This window comes from Apium graveolens, chromosome 9, assembly GCF_009905375.1.
Source record: "Apium graveolens cultivar Ventura chromosome 9, ASM990537v1, whole genome shotgun sequence".
Taxonomy (NCBI): domain Eukaryota; kingdom Viridiplantae; phylum Streptophyta; class Magnoliopsida; order Apiales; family Apiaceae; genus Apium; species Apium graveolens.
In genome coordinates, this window is record NC_133655.1 from 274,837,699 (window position 1) to 274,850,437 (window position 12,739).

The 12,739-nt window shown below is 32.1% G+C and overlaps 1 protein-coding gene across 1 annotated transcript; it reads left to right on the forward strand.

Moving 5' to 3' along the window:
• Positions 1-59: 59 nt before the first annotated feature.
• On the forward strand, positions 60-886 carry LOC141686379 (uncharacterized). The gene is made up of 2 exons (XM_074491418.1): positions 60-68; positions 155-886. The coding sequence occupies exons 1-2, from the start codon at positions 60-62 to the stop codon at positions 884-886; spliced, it is 741 nt and encodes a 246-aa protein (XP_074347519.1).
• The last annotated feature ends 11,853 nt before the right edge of the window (positions 887-12,739 follow it).

Genomic DNA, 12,739 nt, shown 5'->3' on the forward strand with positions numbered 1-12,739 from the left:
TTGAGAGTTTGAGTTTCTATTTTCTATGTGCATCTGGTTTAACTTGTTAAATATCATTAATGCAGTTAGTAAGTTCTTACAACCTGAAGATATTGATATTGATATTGATATTGCATTGTCAAGATTGGAAGAACTTATAAATTTCTTTAATTAGTTTAGAGAAACTGGTTATGACTCTTGTAAGAAGGAGGCAAAAGAGTTAGTTTTGGAGTTGGATGTGGAGCCTGTGTTTCCTGAAAAGCGAAAAATTCGTAGGCTTGTTCATTTTGATGATCTCGGGGTTACTGCAGCTGATGATGATCAGAACTTGAGTGCTGAACAGAAATTCAGAAGGTATTATTTCTTGTATATTGTTGATCAAGGTGATTTTCAACTCAAAGAACGGTTTAAACAGTTTCAAGATTATAAGGAAAAATTTGAGTTTTTATTTAACCTGAAGAAGCATTTATCTGGTGATGATGAGGGGTTAAAATCTTGTTGCATGAAACTTGAGGGATTTCTTAGACATGATATGCGATATGATATTGTTGGCGCAGAATTGTTTAACGAGTTACTAGTGCTTCGAATGGTAATACCCGATGAGATAACAATGGCAATAGATGTGCTTAATTATTTAAGTTCTAGTTCAAGACAAATAAATTATCCAAATGCTTGGATAGCTTATAGAATCGTTGTGACCATTCTTGTTACAGTGGTAGAGGCGGAAAGGACATTTTCTAGATTGAAACTGATCAAATTTTATCTTCCCTCTTCGATATCTCAAGATAGACTTAATGGATTGGTTTTATTGTATATTGAAAGTGAGCTAGCAAGTTCTCTAAATTATAGCAAAATCATAGAGAGATTCACATCTCAAAAGCCTAGAAAAAAGTTTCAAAATCAATAAAGGTAAACTCATTTTTATAACTTTAGACATTGTTGTGTACTAGTAATGATGACTGTTCTATATTCATGATACTATATCAGTGACTTGCAGGAGATTATTGCAGGAGGTTGAAAATTTGGATATTTAGCGTACACGAAATTCATTATATTTACTTGCTACTTTAGATTCACATAAGTTTTCTTTTATACAATGAATATATCTTATTGTGATTTTTTGATTGTAAATACGGGGCATCATTTTTGAATCTCGTTTAGGGCACCCAAATACATAGGGCCGGCCCTGATCGTATTGCATGTAACTATTACCTTATACTACTGAACTACTCTCCAGAGATCCGGTTAAGTGTGTAATATTCAGATAGTTGTCAGTTAATATTTATTTTTAAATTTTTTATTAAAAAAATAAACTTAATGCTACTAGTTGTTGAAGGTGGGGCAATATTTTGAAACAGCCAGCCAGCCAAGCGTGTTCTGGTCGAATGCGACAGCGTATCATATCTTTAAAATTTGAGGCATTCTGACAAATGGGACCTCAGGGCCATATTATTAGGAAGCACCATATATTATTCTTAAGATTAATGTTAACATTAGTCAAAACTTATGCACACTGTGATATACTAGACCTTCATCAAACACGCACCTAGTGGTTTCTTTCATTCTTTTTGCTCCCATTTCATTGGGGCCAAATAGTTCATATTTTTTTAGTTACGAAATACAAGTTACGCATGATAGCACTTTCGTATTTTCAATTATTACCGGCCTAAAATCCGTTTGATATATAGATTATTTTTAATATTATATATATTTTTTTAAATTTAATTTGAAATAAAAATTTTAAGTTATGAAATTTATTTATTTAAAATTTTAATAATATGATTTGATAATACATATTAATATACACATAGGTGTATAAGTTGGTTATATTACAGTTTTAAAAAATAATGTAATAATTGAAATTTATATTTTTATTAATATTTATAATTGTGTTTACGAAAAATTATTATATTCAATTAAACGATAATTTTTAACTGAGATCAATATTATACGAATTGTCGTTAGTTTGTTAATAGATCAAATCCAACTAAGTATATTCATATTTATGTTAGTTTAATATGTTTAAACCTAAATCAGCGCTAAAAATTTATGTGTCAGTGACAAAAAATTTATGTTAGCTTGAGTTCCGTTATATCAACCAAATCCAACTTGTTATACTTTTTATTTTGTTTACTTTTATTTCAATTTGGGGTGATTATTATTTTATTTTACATCAAATGGATAATATATATTTTTTTAGTTTGATGATATTATATCGATCTCATGAATTTTCTTTCAAATTTTTATTTTGTTATAATCCGGTCCAATAATATAATGGTCCGTTTGGGAAACTGGATTTTAGTTGAAATTCTGGATTTGATCAAATAAGCTGTTTGCGAATTTGGAGTTGGATTTCATTTGAAATCCACAACATTCAAATATTGGTATAAACATGAGAATTTGAAATGACAACTCAAATCTTGTCATTTGAAATAAAATGCAAGTTTCCAAACGCTCTAATATTTTTTAGCAGTATCAATAATATTTATTATTTTATTTTAGCCCGATTCTTCAAATTCAACTGACCATAGGTAGTTTTTCTAATTTTTAATTAAATTTGGATCAAGATTATAATTTTGTTTAGTCCGGTCGGGTGAATTTTATGTATTATTATTTTAACGAAAATCATTAGATATATTGTAATTCTGTCATGAATATTTATCTATTTATTAAAGTATTATTTATTTTAAATATTACTATAATTACGGTGACTAAACCGACTACCAACCAAACTTTCATTGTTTCGTCTTTAATATAATACTAGCCTAAAACCCGTGCGATGCACAGATTATTTTTAAAATTACATAATTTTTTTGAATTTAATTTGAAGTAAAAATTTTAAGTTATGAAACTTATTTATTTAAAATTTTAATAATATGATTTGATAATACTATATTCAACTAACTATATTTTAAATTTATGTTAGTTTTATATTTTCAAACTCGAGTCAATGATAAAATTTTATGTGTCAATGACAAAAAAATTTTATGTTAGCTTGAGGTCCGTTATATCAACCAAATCTAGGTAATTATACTTACTATTTTGTTTAATTTTATTTAGTCTGGGGTTATTAATAGTTTATTTTAGACCGAATAGATAATATGTATTATTTTATTTTAATTTGATGATATTATATCAACTCCACGGATTTTCTTTCAAATTTTTATTTTGTTATAGTCCGGTCCAATAATATAATATTTTTAGCGGGATCAATAATATTTATTATTTTATTTTAGCCCGATTCTTCAAATTCAACTAACTATATGTAGTCTTTTTATTATTTATTTAAAATTGAATAAAAAGTATAATTTTGTTTAGCCCGGCCAGGTAAATTTTATATTATTTTCTTTTAAGAAAAACTATTAGACATATTATAATTCTGTTATGAATATTTATCTATTTATGACAGTATTTTATTTTAAATATTACTATAATTACGATGACCAGACGACTACTGTTGTGCAAGACATGCATGTACTATAACAAGACTAAGTCAAATTGACAGCCCTAAGAATTAGTTGTATGATATTCTAAATTTGTATTTTGTATTGTATTACTTGAGTCTGTAAAAATGTCAAAGATTAGACTGAAGTATTTTTCTGTAAACAATCTCAAGCCTAAGAATAAACTCTGAAAGAAGATCAAGAAAATCATGCCTCAGAGAATTTGTGAAGAAGCTTGGAGTTGAATAAATCTTTATTTGGAAAAAATTCTAAGTCAAGATATCTACAAGGTCAAGTCATATAGAGAAGTCATTCGAGAACTCCAGAATGACTTATCAAGAAGTCCAAATTGGCCTATCGAGAAGTCTCAAAGATAACGACAAGTCAAATGAAGATATGAAGATTGAAGATATCGAAAAGTTCAAATGAAGACATGAAGATTGGAGATATCGACAAGTCAAATATTTCATTAGAGATCTCAGAGATATCGATAAGTCAATATGCTTATATAGATCTCAGAGATATCGACAAGTCATTTCTACATGCATTCTCCTGGGGCATCAGGAGTCACTAAGTGTAGTTCAATTTCTAAAAGAGAGTCTATTGGCTCATTGCCAAACTCTAGCTTGTGACCCATCTGAATCCAACACTCTTTACTATATGTAGTCTTTTTAATTTTTATTTAAAATTGGATCAATAGTATAATTTTGTTTAGCCCGGCCGCGTGAATTTTGTATTATTTATTTTAACGAAAACCATTAGACATATTATAATTCTGTTATGAATAATTATCTATTTATGACAGTGTTTTATTTTTAATATTACTATAATTACGATGACCAGACTGGCAACTGTTGTGCAGGACATGCCTGTACTATAAAAAGACCAAGTCAAATTGACATCCCTAGTATTAGTTATATGATAATCTAAATTTGTATTTTGTATTGTATTACTTGAGTATGTAAAAATGTCAAAGATTAGTCTGGAGTATTTTTCCAGTAAACAGTCTGAAGCCTAAGAATAAACTCTGGAAGAAGATCAAGAAGATCATGCCTCAGAGAAATTGTGAAGAAGTTTGGAGTTGAATAAATCTGTTTTTGGAAAAATATTCTAAGTCAAGATATCTACAAGTCACGGATCAAGTCATATAGAGAAGTCATTCGAGAATTCCAGAATGACTTATCGAGAAGTCCCAGAAATATTGACAAGTCAAATGAAGATATGAAGATTGAAGATATCGACAAGTCACTTTGCATATAGAGAACTCAGAGTGAAAGGCATATGTCATAGCCTATTTGTTTATTCGAGGATTTAACTCAACTCAAATAAGAATGTAATAAGTAAATAGTGGATCTATCATCAGAGAGATCTCACAAAGTAACATCTGTCAAAGGGTTAAAAAAACATTATTCATCTATAGACTTGAAGACTTAATTCACTGGAAGAAGCTCAAGAAATTGATCAGCCTCAGTGATATAAATCAAGATTGTGGATTTAATCAATTGACAGAGTTCTCGTCAGGGTATCAAGTAATTACAAGGATTTAATCTGAAAAAAATCAAAGTATCAAAGTAAAGACATGAAGAAACGTCACGGAATTTAGTCACTCATGAACCAGACAGTATATCGAGTGTCAACATTGAAGTGGTGGAATTGATTAATATATTTCAGTGATTTTCAGAAGATATTCAGAAGAATGGATGTTGCTCAAGATTAGAATTAATTCTCTATTAATTAATTAAGTCATATAATTTAATTAAGAGAATAAATTATATCTGCAAAGATTAATTTATTTTATTAATTGAATTAATTGATTAATTAATTCAGAATTAATATTAAGGTTTTTCAAGTTTTAATTGATTTAAAATCTGTTATTAATTCATAAAGACAACTGATTGTATTAGTATGACAATCGGTATGACAATCAATAGTCATACCGAAAGTCATGCTAATTCAAAAGGATTGTCTTATCAGATTTTTTATTACATTAAAATCTATTATTAATTCAGTAAGACAATCTGATTTTGAACTACTATGACAATCGGTATGACAATTGATAGTCATACCGAAAGTCTTGCTAGTTCATTCTGATTGTCTTGCCAGCTCAAAGAGATTGTCATGCCAGTACATTCTACTCGACTGTTGGATTAAAGAAGCAGCATAAGACATTCATGCATTTTTATCATACAGAACACACAAGTCAAGAGAGAAGCAGAAACAAAAAGCAAGACATATCATTTTTCATCTGCTTTATTCAAGATCAAAATTCTAGATTGTAAAGTTAAATCCAAACCACTAGAATTATTTATCTTGTTCTTGTGTAACAATCTAGCGGATCAAAATCCCTAGAACTTAATCTCAAATCGCTTATAGCATTTGATCTTTTTATTGCAAAAATAGAAAAAGTTCATGTTGAATTTATTCTAGATTTGTGATAATTGATTTGAGATTAATCCCTTATAAACGATACCTTTGTTGTAACACCTTTCAAGTTTAATAATAATTTCATTTAACTTGAATTTTGTTTCACATTTTTATTCCGCATTTTATTCGATTAACGGTATTGTTTGTATTCAACCCCCCTTCTACAAACATATTGAGACCTAATAATTGGTATCAGAGCCTTCTGATTAACGTACAAATCTAGATCCTAGACTTTTGTGTTTCTTTCACTCCTTGAATTTTTTATTCACTCAAAAAAAATTCATAATGACTACACAAAAAGTTGGAACCGTTAAAATTCCACTTTTCGATAAAGAAAATTATGTTATGTGGAAGAAGAAGATGCTACTGTTTTTACAAGTTGCTAATCCCAAATATCTGCAAGTGTTAAAGAAGGGTCCAAAAATTCCTATGGTTGTTGAACCAGAGGTAATAGAAGATGATGTGGTGATCACCAAAGCGAGAACTTATGTAAAAGATCCTGAGGATTTCTCTCCTGCTGAAATAGAAGAAGCCTCCCTGGATGCTAGCCTTCAATTAATTTTAGTAGATTCCCTTAATCCCTTAATGAATAGACATATGATGAATTGTAAAGATTCCAAACATATCTGGGAAACTATTGAGGTTATTAATGAAGGCACAGAGGAAGTTAGGGAGAATAAGTTAGAAATCCTAACCTCTGAGTATGAATACTTGAAATCCAATCCAGGAGAAGGAATCACTAAAGTGTTTGAGAGGTACAATACATTGATCAACAACTTAAACATTAATGGTAAATACTATTCCATCAGGGAGGTCAACAAGAAGTTCATTTTAACACTGCCAACTCATCTCGAACATAGAATCACTGCCATAAGAGAATCAAGAGATCTGAGTGAGATTTCTTTGGAAAGACTCTATGGTGTGTTAAAGACTTATGAGTTGGAGCAGATTCAGCAGAAGGAAGTTTACGGGAAAGGAAGAGTGGTCAGCACGTCTACTGCTCTAGTAGCTGATGAACAACAACAACAACCACAATATCAACAACAATCTCAACAGTCAGAAAGAATGGTACAGTCTTCCAAGGTTGAAGATAATGTGATAGTATCAGAATTTGATCCTCCTACTACAAATCAATCAGGAGATGATTTTTATTCCTTGGAAGAACTGGAGAAATTGGAGGATGAGTCAATGGCCCTGATTGTCAAGAGATTCTCAAATGTCAGATTCAAAAGGAATCCCAAGTTCAAGTACAAGTCCAACTACAACAGATTCCATAAAGGTGGATCTTCATCCTCTAATACCAGCAGTGGTGGGTATAAAACAGGGATGGTTGATCGAAGCACCATTCGATGCTTCAACTGCAATGAGTTGGGACACTTTGCCACAGAATGCAGGAAGCCAAAACAAGTTAGGAAGAACTCTTACGATTCTAATCAGAAGAGTAAATATGAAAGGGCTTACCTGGCAAAGGGAAGAAGCTGGGATGATACTGACAGTGTAGATGAAGAAGTTGGGAATCTTGCTCTCATGGCTAGTGATGCAAACACCTCATCGTCAAGAAAAGAGGGCATTAAACAGGTACAACCGGTAGTGTGGATTCTTGACAGCGGATCGTCAAGACATATGACCGGAGATAGATCCCTGCTATCAAATGTGGTTGAGAAAGCTGGCCCAGTGGTTACCTTTGGAGATAACTGTTGGGTTTCGAAGGCATAAAACGCAGCGGATAAACGTAAATAAAACAAAAATTTCGAAACCCAAAAACAGGATCCATGTATAATTATGGGCAGATTATGGAGATAACGAATCATACTTTTCAAGAGCTTAACCTTCACGAACTCAACGGAGATCCTAGCTATCACGCTTTGTGTCTACCTCTCGGAGAAACACCTCTATGGTATCCACACGAGCACCTTCAAGAACATCTTACGAACTTGACTACGGAATGGATGTACTAGCCTCCTTCTTGACGATCTGAACTGCCTCTGCCTCTCTTTGCTGCTAGGGTTTTCTCAAAAACGTACAAGCCTCTTTAACATATCATTATATATTTATAATGGCTGATTAAAAAGGCCCATAACAGCAAAGCCCAACCCTAGTAGGTATTGGATTAAATAAAAAAACGAATTTCTATTATTTAATTAATAACTAAGTCATACTTAATTATTATGGGCAAAAATTATTCCTTTTAATTCGAATTTATATTATCTCAATTAAGTCTTACTTAATTATAATAAAATTCAAATAATCATCAATTAATTTAAATCCATTATTTAAATTAACTATTCCATTAAGTGCTCTATTTGTGCGACCCTATAGGCTATTATTTAATTGGCAATAATTTTATTCTCTAATAAAATTATAAACAATGAGCGGTATCTAGTAATATATCATTGTTACCCAATTAAACAATAATTAAATCGTGATTAGATAAAACCTTTCGTGATTAATATTTTTCGTGTAATATAATCCCTTTAACCATACATATTATAGATTAAACTCGAGGCATGTATTTAGTCATCCTCTTCAACATTTAATCCGGGTTTACTTGATCCATGAGTAGATTATCGAGACAAATCATTATTTGAGCATGGCCATGCTTTTATAATCTCACTCAATCAAGAGGCCAATAATATCTCTCCTAATTATAGGATGGTTAAATCCTTTATCTACCATTCATATTTCTCATACGACTCATGATATACCCGATGTCCACTTTTATCATCACCCGATCAAAAGTAACTTTTAATATAGTCAAAGTATATTAATCCTCGTATAGAAATATAATGATTTCAAGTCAAAGGATCATTACACCATTATCACTGTGAGTCTTTCTTATGACTTTATTAAACATGAAGAATCTCACTGTGGGTCTGTCCAGTACCATGTACTCTCACATGTACCTATGTATTGACTTTAGTATCCCCATACTTATAACCAATGAGGTGTGGTTATCTTGTCAACAACATACTAGTCTATCTATGTATTATTATTGTCCTATATAATAATACTCGACTAGGGACCTTTAAGAATATGCTTTATTATATAATCTCAAGTTCAAGTCATGTACTTAAACTATACAATTTGTATCATGATTCTAAGGACATTTATTATGCTAACAAAATATCGCAGTAATTAAGGTCATAATAAATACATTTATTGAATGATCAACTGAAAACAGCAAAGGTTTAACGGAGGGATATGGCTGTTTGCTAGCTGGAAATGTTATCTTTGAAAATGTGTATGTTGTGCAAGGACTTGAACACAATCTGCTTAGCATTAGTCAGTTCTGTGACAACGACTACAATGTTTTATTCGACAAGCTGAAGTGTCAGATTCTGCACAAGAAAAGTGAAAAACCCTCCTTAATGGGAATCCGGAAAGGAAATCTGTTCGTAGCTGACATGAACTCTGGAAGCAATCCTGAAGTCAATTGTTTCTATGCAAAGGCATCATCAGATGAGAGTTGGCTATGGCACAAGAGACTTTCTCATCTCAATTTCAAAACAATGAATTCTCTTGTAAAAGAGAATTGGTAAGAGGTCTGCCTCAACTGGAATTCTCTCCAGAAGGACTATGTGAGGCTTGCCAGAAAGGAAAGTCAAAGAAAGCAAGTCACAAAGGCACTGACACATCTTCAATAACTGGTGTTCTGCAATTATTGCATATGGATTTATTTGGACCAGTTAATATCCTTTCGATGTCAAAGAAGTGTTACTGTCTTGTGATAGTTGATGACTATTCCAAGTATACGTGGGTTTTATTTCTTCACTCTAAGGATGAAACACCACAAGTTGTGATTGATCATATCAAGATGATTGAGTTAGATTCTAATGTCCCTGTTAGAGAAATAAGGCCAGATAATGGAACAGAATTCAAGAATTCACTTCTCAATGGATTCTGTACAGACAAAGGGATTACCAGACAATTTTCAGCTCCTAGAACCCCTCAGCAAAATGGAGTGGTAGAAAGGAAGAATCGTACATTGATTGAAGCTGCAAGAACGATGTTAAGTGAATCAGGTCTTCCAATGTACTTTTGGGCTGAAGCTGTCAATACTGCATGTTATACTCAGAATCGAACTCTAATCAACAAAGACTTCATGAAAACTCCTTATGAGATTTTGAATGAACAGAAACCTTCTATCAAATACTTTCATGTATTTGGTGCCAGATGCTTCGTGCTCAAGGATGGAGATGATCGTCGTGGTAAATTTGAGGCAAAGGCATATGAGGGTATTTTTGTTGAATATGGAAGAAGATCATACAGAGTGTATATCATTGATCAACACAAAGTAACTGAAAGTGTCAATGTTACATTTGATGACACTAAACTCCCTAGTATCCAAACTGAAGATCCTTCTGAGAAACTGAAGTTTGATGATATGTCAGATTCAGAATCAGAACATGGTCAAGAACCTGAGGTTGTTGCTGGTGAAAAACCTGTTAATCATGATGATACTCAAGGTAATAGTGATGGAAACTTTGGCAACAATGGAGATACCACTGCTACTGACGGAGAATCTTCAAGTCAACATGGCAACAACTCAGGGGGAGATGTTGAAGGATCATCTAGTAGGACACAACATCCCAATGAATTTCAAGGCGAATCATCAAGATCAAATCTTCCAAGACAGATTGTCTGGAATAAAGCTCATCCTTTTGAGTTGATTATTGGTGATCCAGATGTTGGAGTCAGAACTAGACGTGCTACTCAAAATGAGTGTCTGTTCTCAGGATTTCTTTCTGAGATGGAACCTAAGAAGATTGAAGAAGCACTAACTGATCCAGATTGGGTGATTGCTATGCAAGATGAACTCAATCAGTTTGAAAGTCAACAAGTCTGGAAACTGGTACCTAGACCTACACACAAGAAAGCTGTTGGTACTAGGTGGGTATTCAGGAATAAACTAGATGAAGATGGTGTGGTTACAAGAAACAAGGCAAGACTGGTAGCAAAAGGGTATTCTCAAGCTGAAGGCATTGATTATGATGAACCTATGCTCCAGTGGCTAGACTTGAGGCCATCAGGATATTTCTGGCATTCGCAGCATTCTCAAACTTTAAAGTTTATCAAATGGATGTCAAGAGCGCCTTTCTGAATGGAAAGCTGGATGAAGAGGTATATGTAGAGCAACCTCCTGGTTTTGAGGATCCAGATCATTTGGATTTTGTCTTCTTTCTTTTCAAGGCTATCTATGGGCTCAAACAGTCTCCAAGAAAATGATATGACACTCTCTCTGAATTTCTTATTGAAAATAGCTTTATTAGAGGTGTCATAGACAAAACTCTCTTTTCTAAAAAACATAAGAATGATACTATATTAGTCCAAGTCTATGTGGATGATATAATATTTGGGTCTACTAATGATAATCTCTGTAAGAGATTTGCTAAGTTAATGCACATCAAGTTTGAAATGAGCATGATGGGAGAGCTGAAGTTCTTTCTTGGATTACAAGTAAATCAAAGGTTAGATGGAACATTTATTTGTCAATCCAAGTATCTCAAGGAACTCCTCAAAAAGTACAATCTAGAGGATTCTGCATCAGCAAGGACTCCATCAACTACAGCTGTCAAGCTTGGACCATGTGAAAACTCCATTAAGGTAGATGTCACAAGCTACAGAGGTATGATTGGCTCGTTACTCTATCTTACTGCAAGTAGACCAGATATTATGTATGCTACATGCTTATGTGCAAGGTTCTAAGCGGATCCTAGAGATATTCATCTCGTTGCTGTTAAACGAATCTTAAGATATCTTAAGGGAACACCAAATCTAGGTATTTGGTACCCTAAAGAATCTGGTTTTAACCTTGTTGGATATACAGATTCAGATTATGCAGGAAGTGTTGTTGATAGGAAAAGCACCTCAGGGAGTTGTCAATTCCTAGGTAGCAGACTAGTCTCATGGTACAGCAAGAAACAGCAAACAGTTTCCAACTCAACGGCCGAGGCTGAATATATTGCTGCTGGAAGCTGCTGTGCTCAGATCTTATGGATTAGGAACCAGCTACGAGACTATGGCTCTGTATTGAACAAAATTCCTATTTTATGTGACAATACAAGTGCAATACCATCACCAACAACCCTGTGCAGCACTCGAGGACAAAGCACATTGACATCAGGTATCATTTTATTAGAGAGCACGTCATGAATGGTACTGTTGAACTATTTTTTGTTCCAACAGAAGAACAAATAGCAGATATTTTCACTAAACCACTTGATGAATCCACATTTACCAGATTAGTTGGTAAATTGGGCATGTTGAATAGTTTTAGTGATTAATTTAATTAATATCTGAGATCTGTTCTTGAATGAATTTACAAATGAATTTTTCATAAATGAAAAATTCATTTGCAAATTTATTTTATCATTATATCATATTTCTTGCTTATTTCTATGTAATTTCTATTATCTTATCTTATTTATTTACTCAACTTCTTAATTTTAATGTCTCAGAATATTTTATTTTCTCTAAAAATATTTTTCTATGAATTTAATTTATTAAAATTCAAAAGAAATCTATTTTTGGACTGAAAATATTATTATCTCTGAAATATTTTAATTATTTTAATTTTGTAAATATTTTCTGAATTTTTACTAAGTTATATAAGTCTTTATTTCAGTACATATTTATATATATGTGTGTTTCTGTGTTTAAAGCTGATATGACAATCGACAAGACAATTGAAATTGTCTTGCTAAAAGTCATTTCAGTTTAAATTTTGATTATTATGGTTATCAGTATAGCTTTATATTGGCAAGACAATCGGTATGACTATCAATTGTCTTGCCAGTTATAAACTTTTATATATATATTTTTCTTTTATTATATACTAGTATGACAATCGGTATGACTATCAGATTGTCATACCAGTTATAAATTTAGTGTTT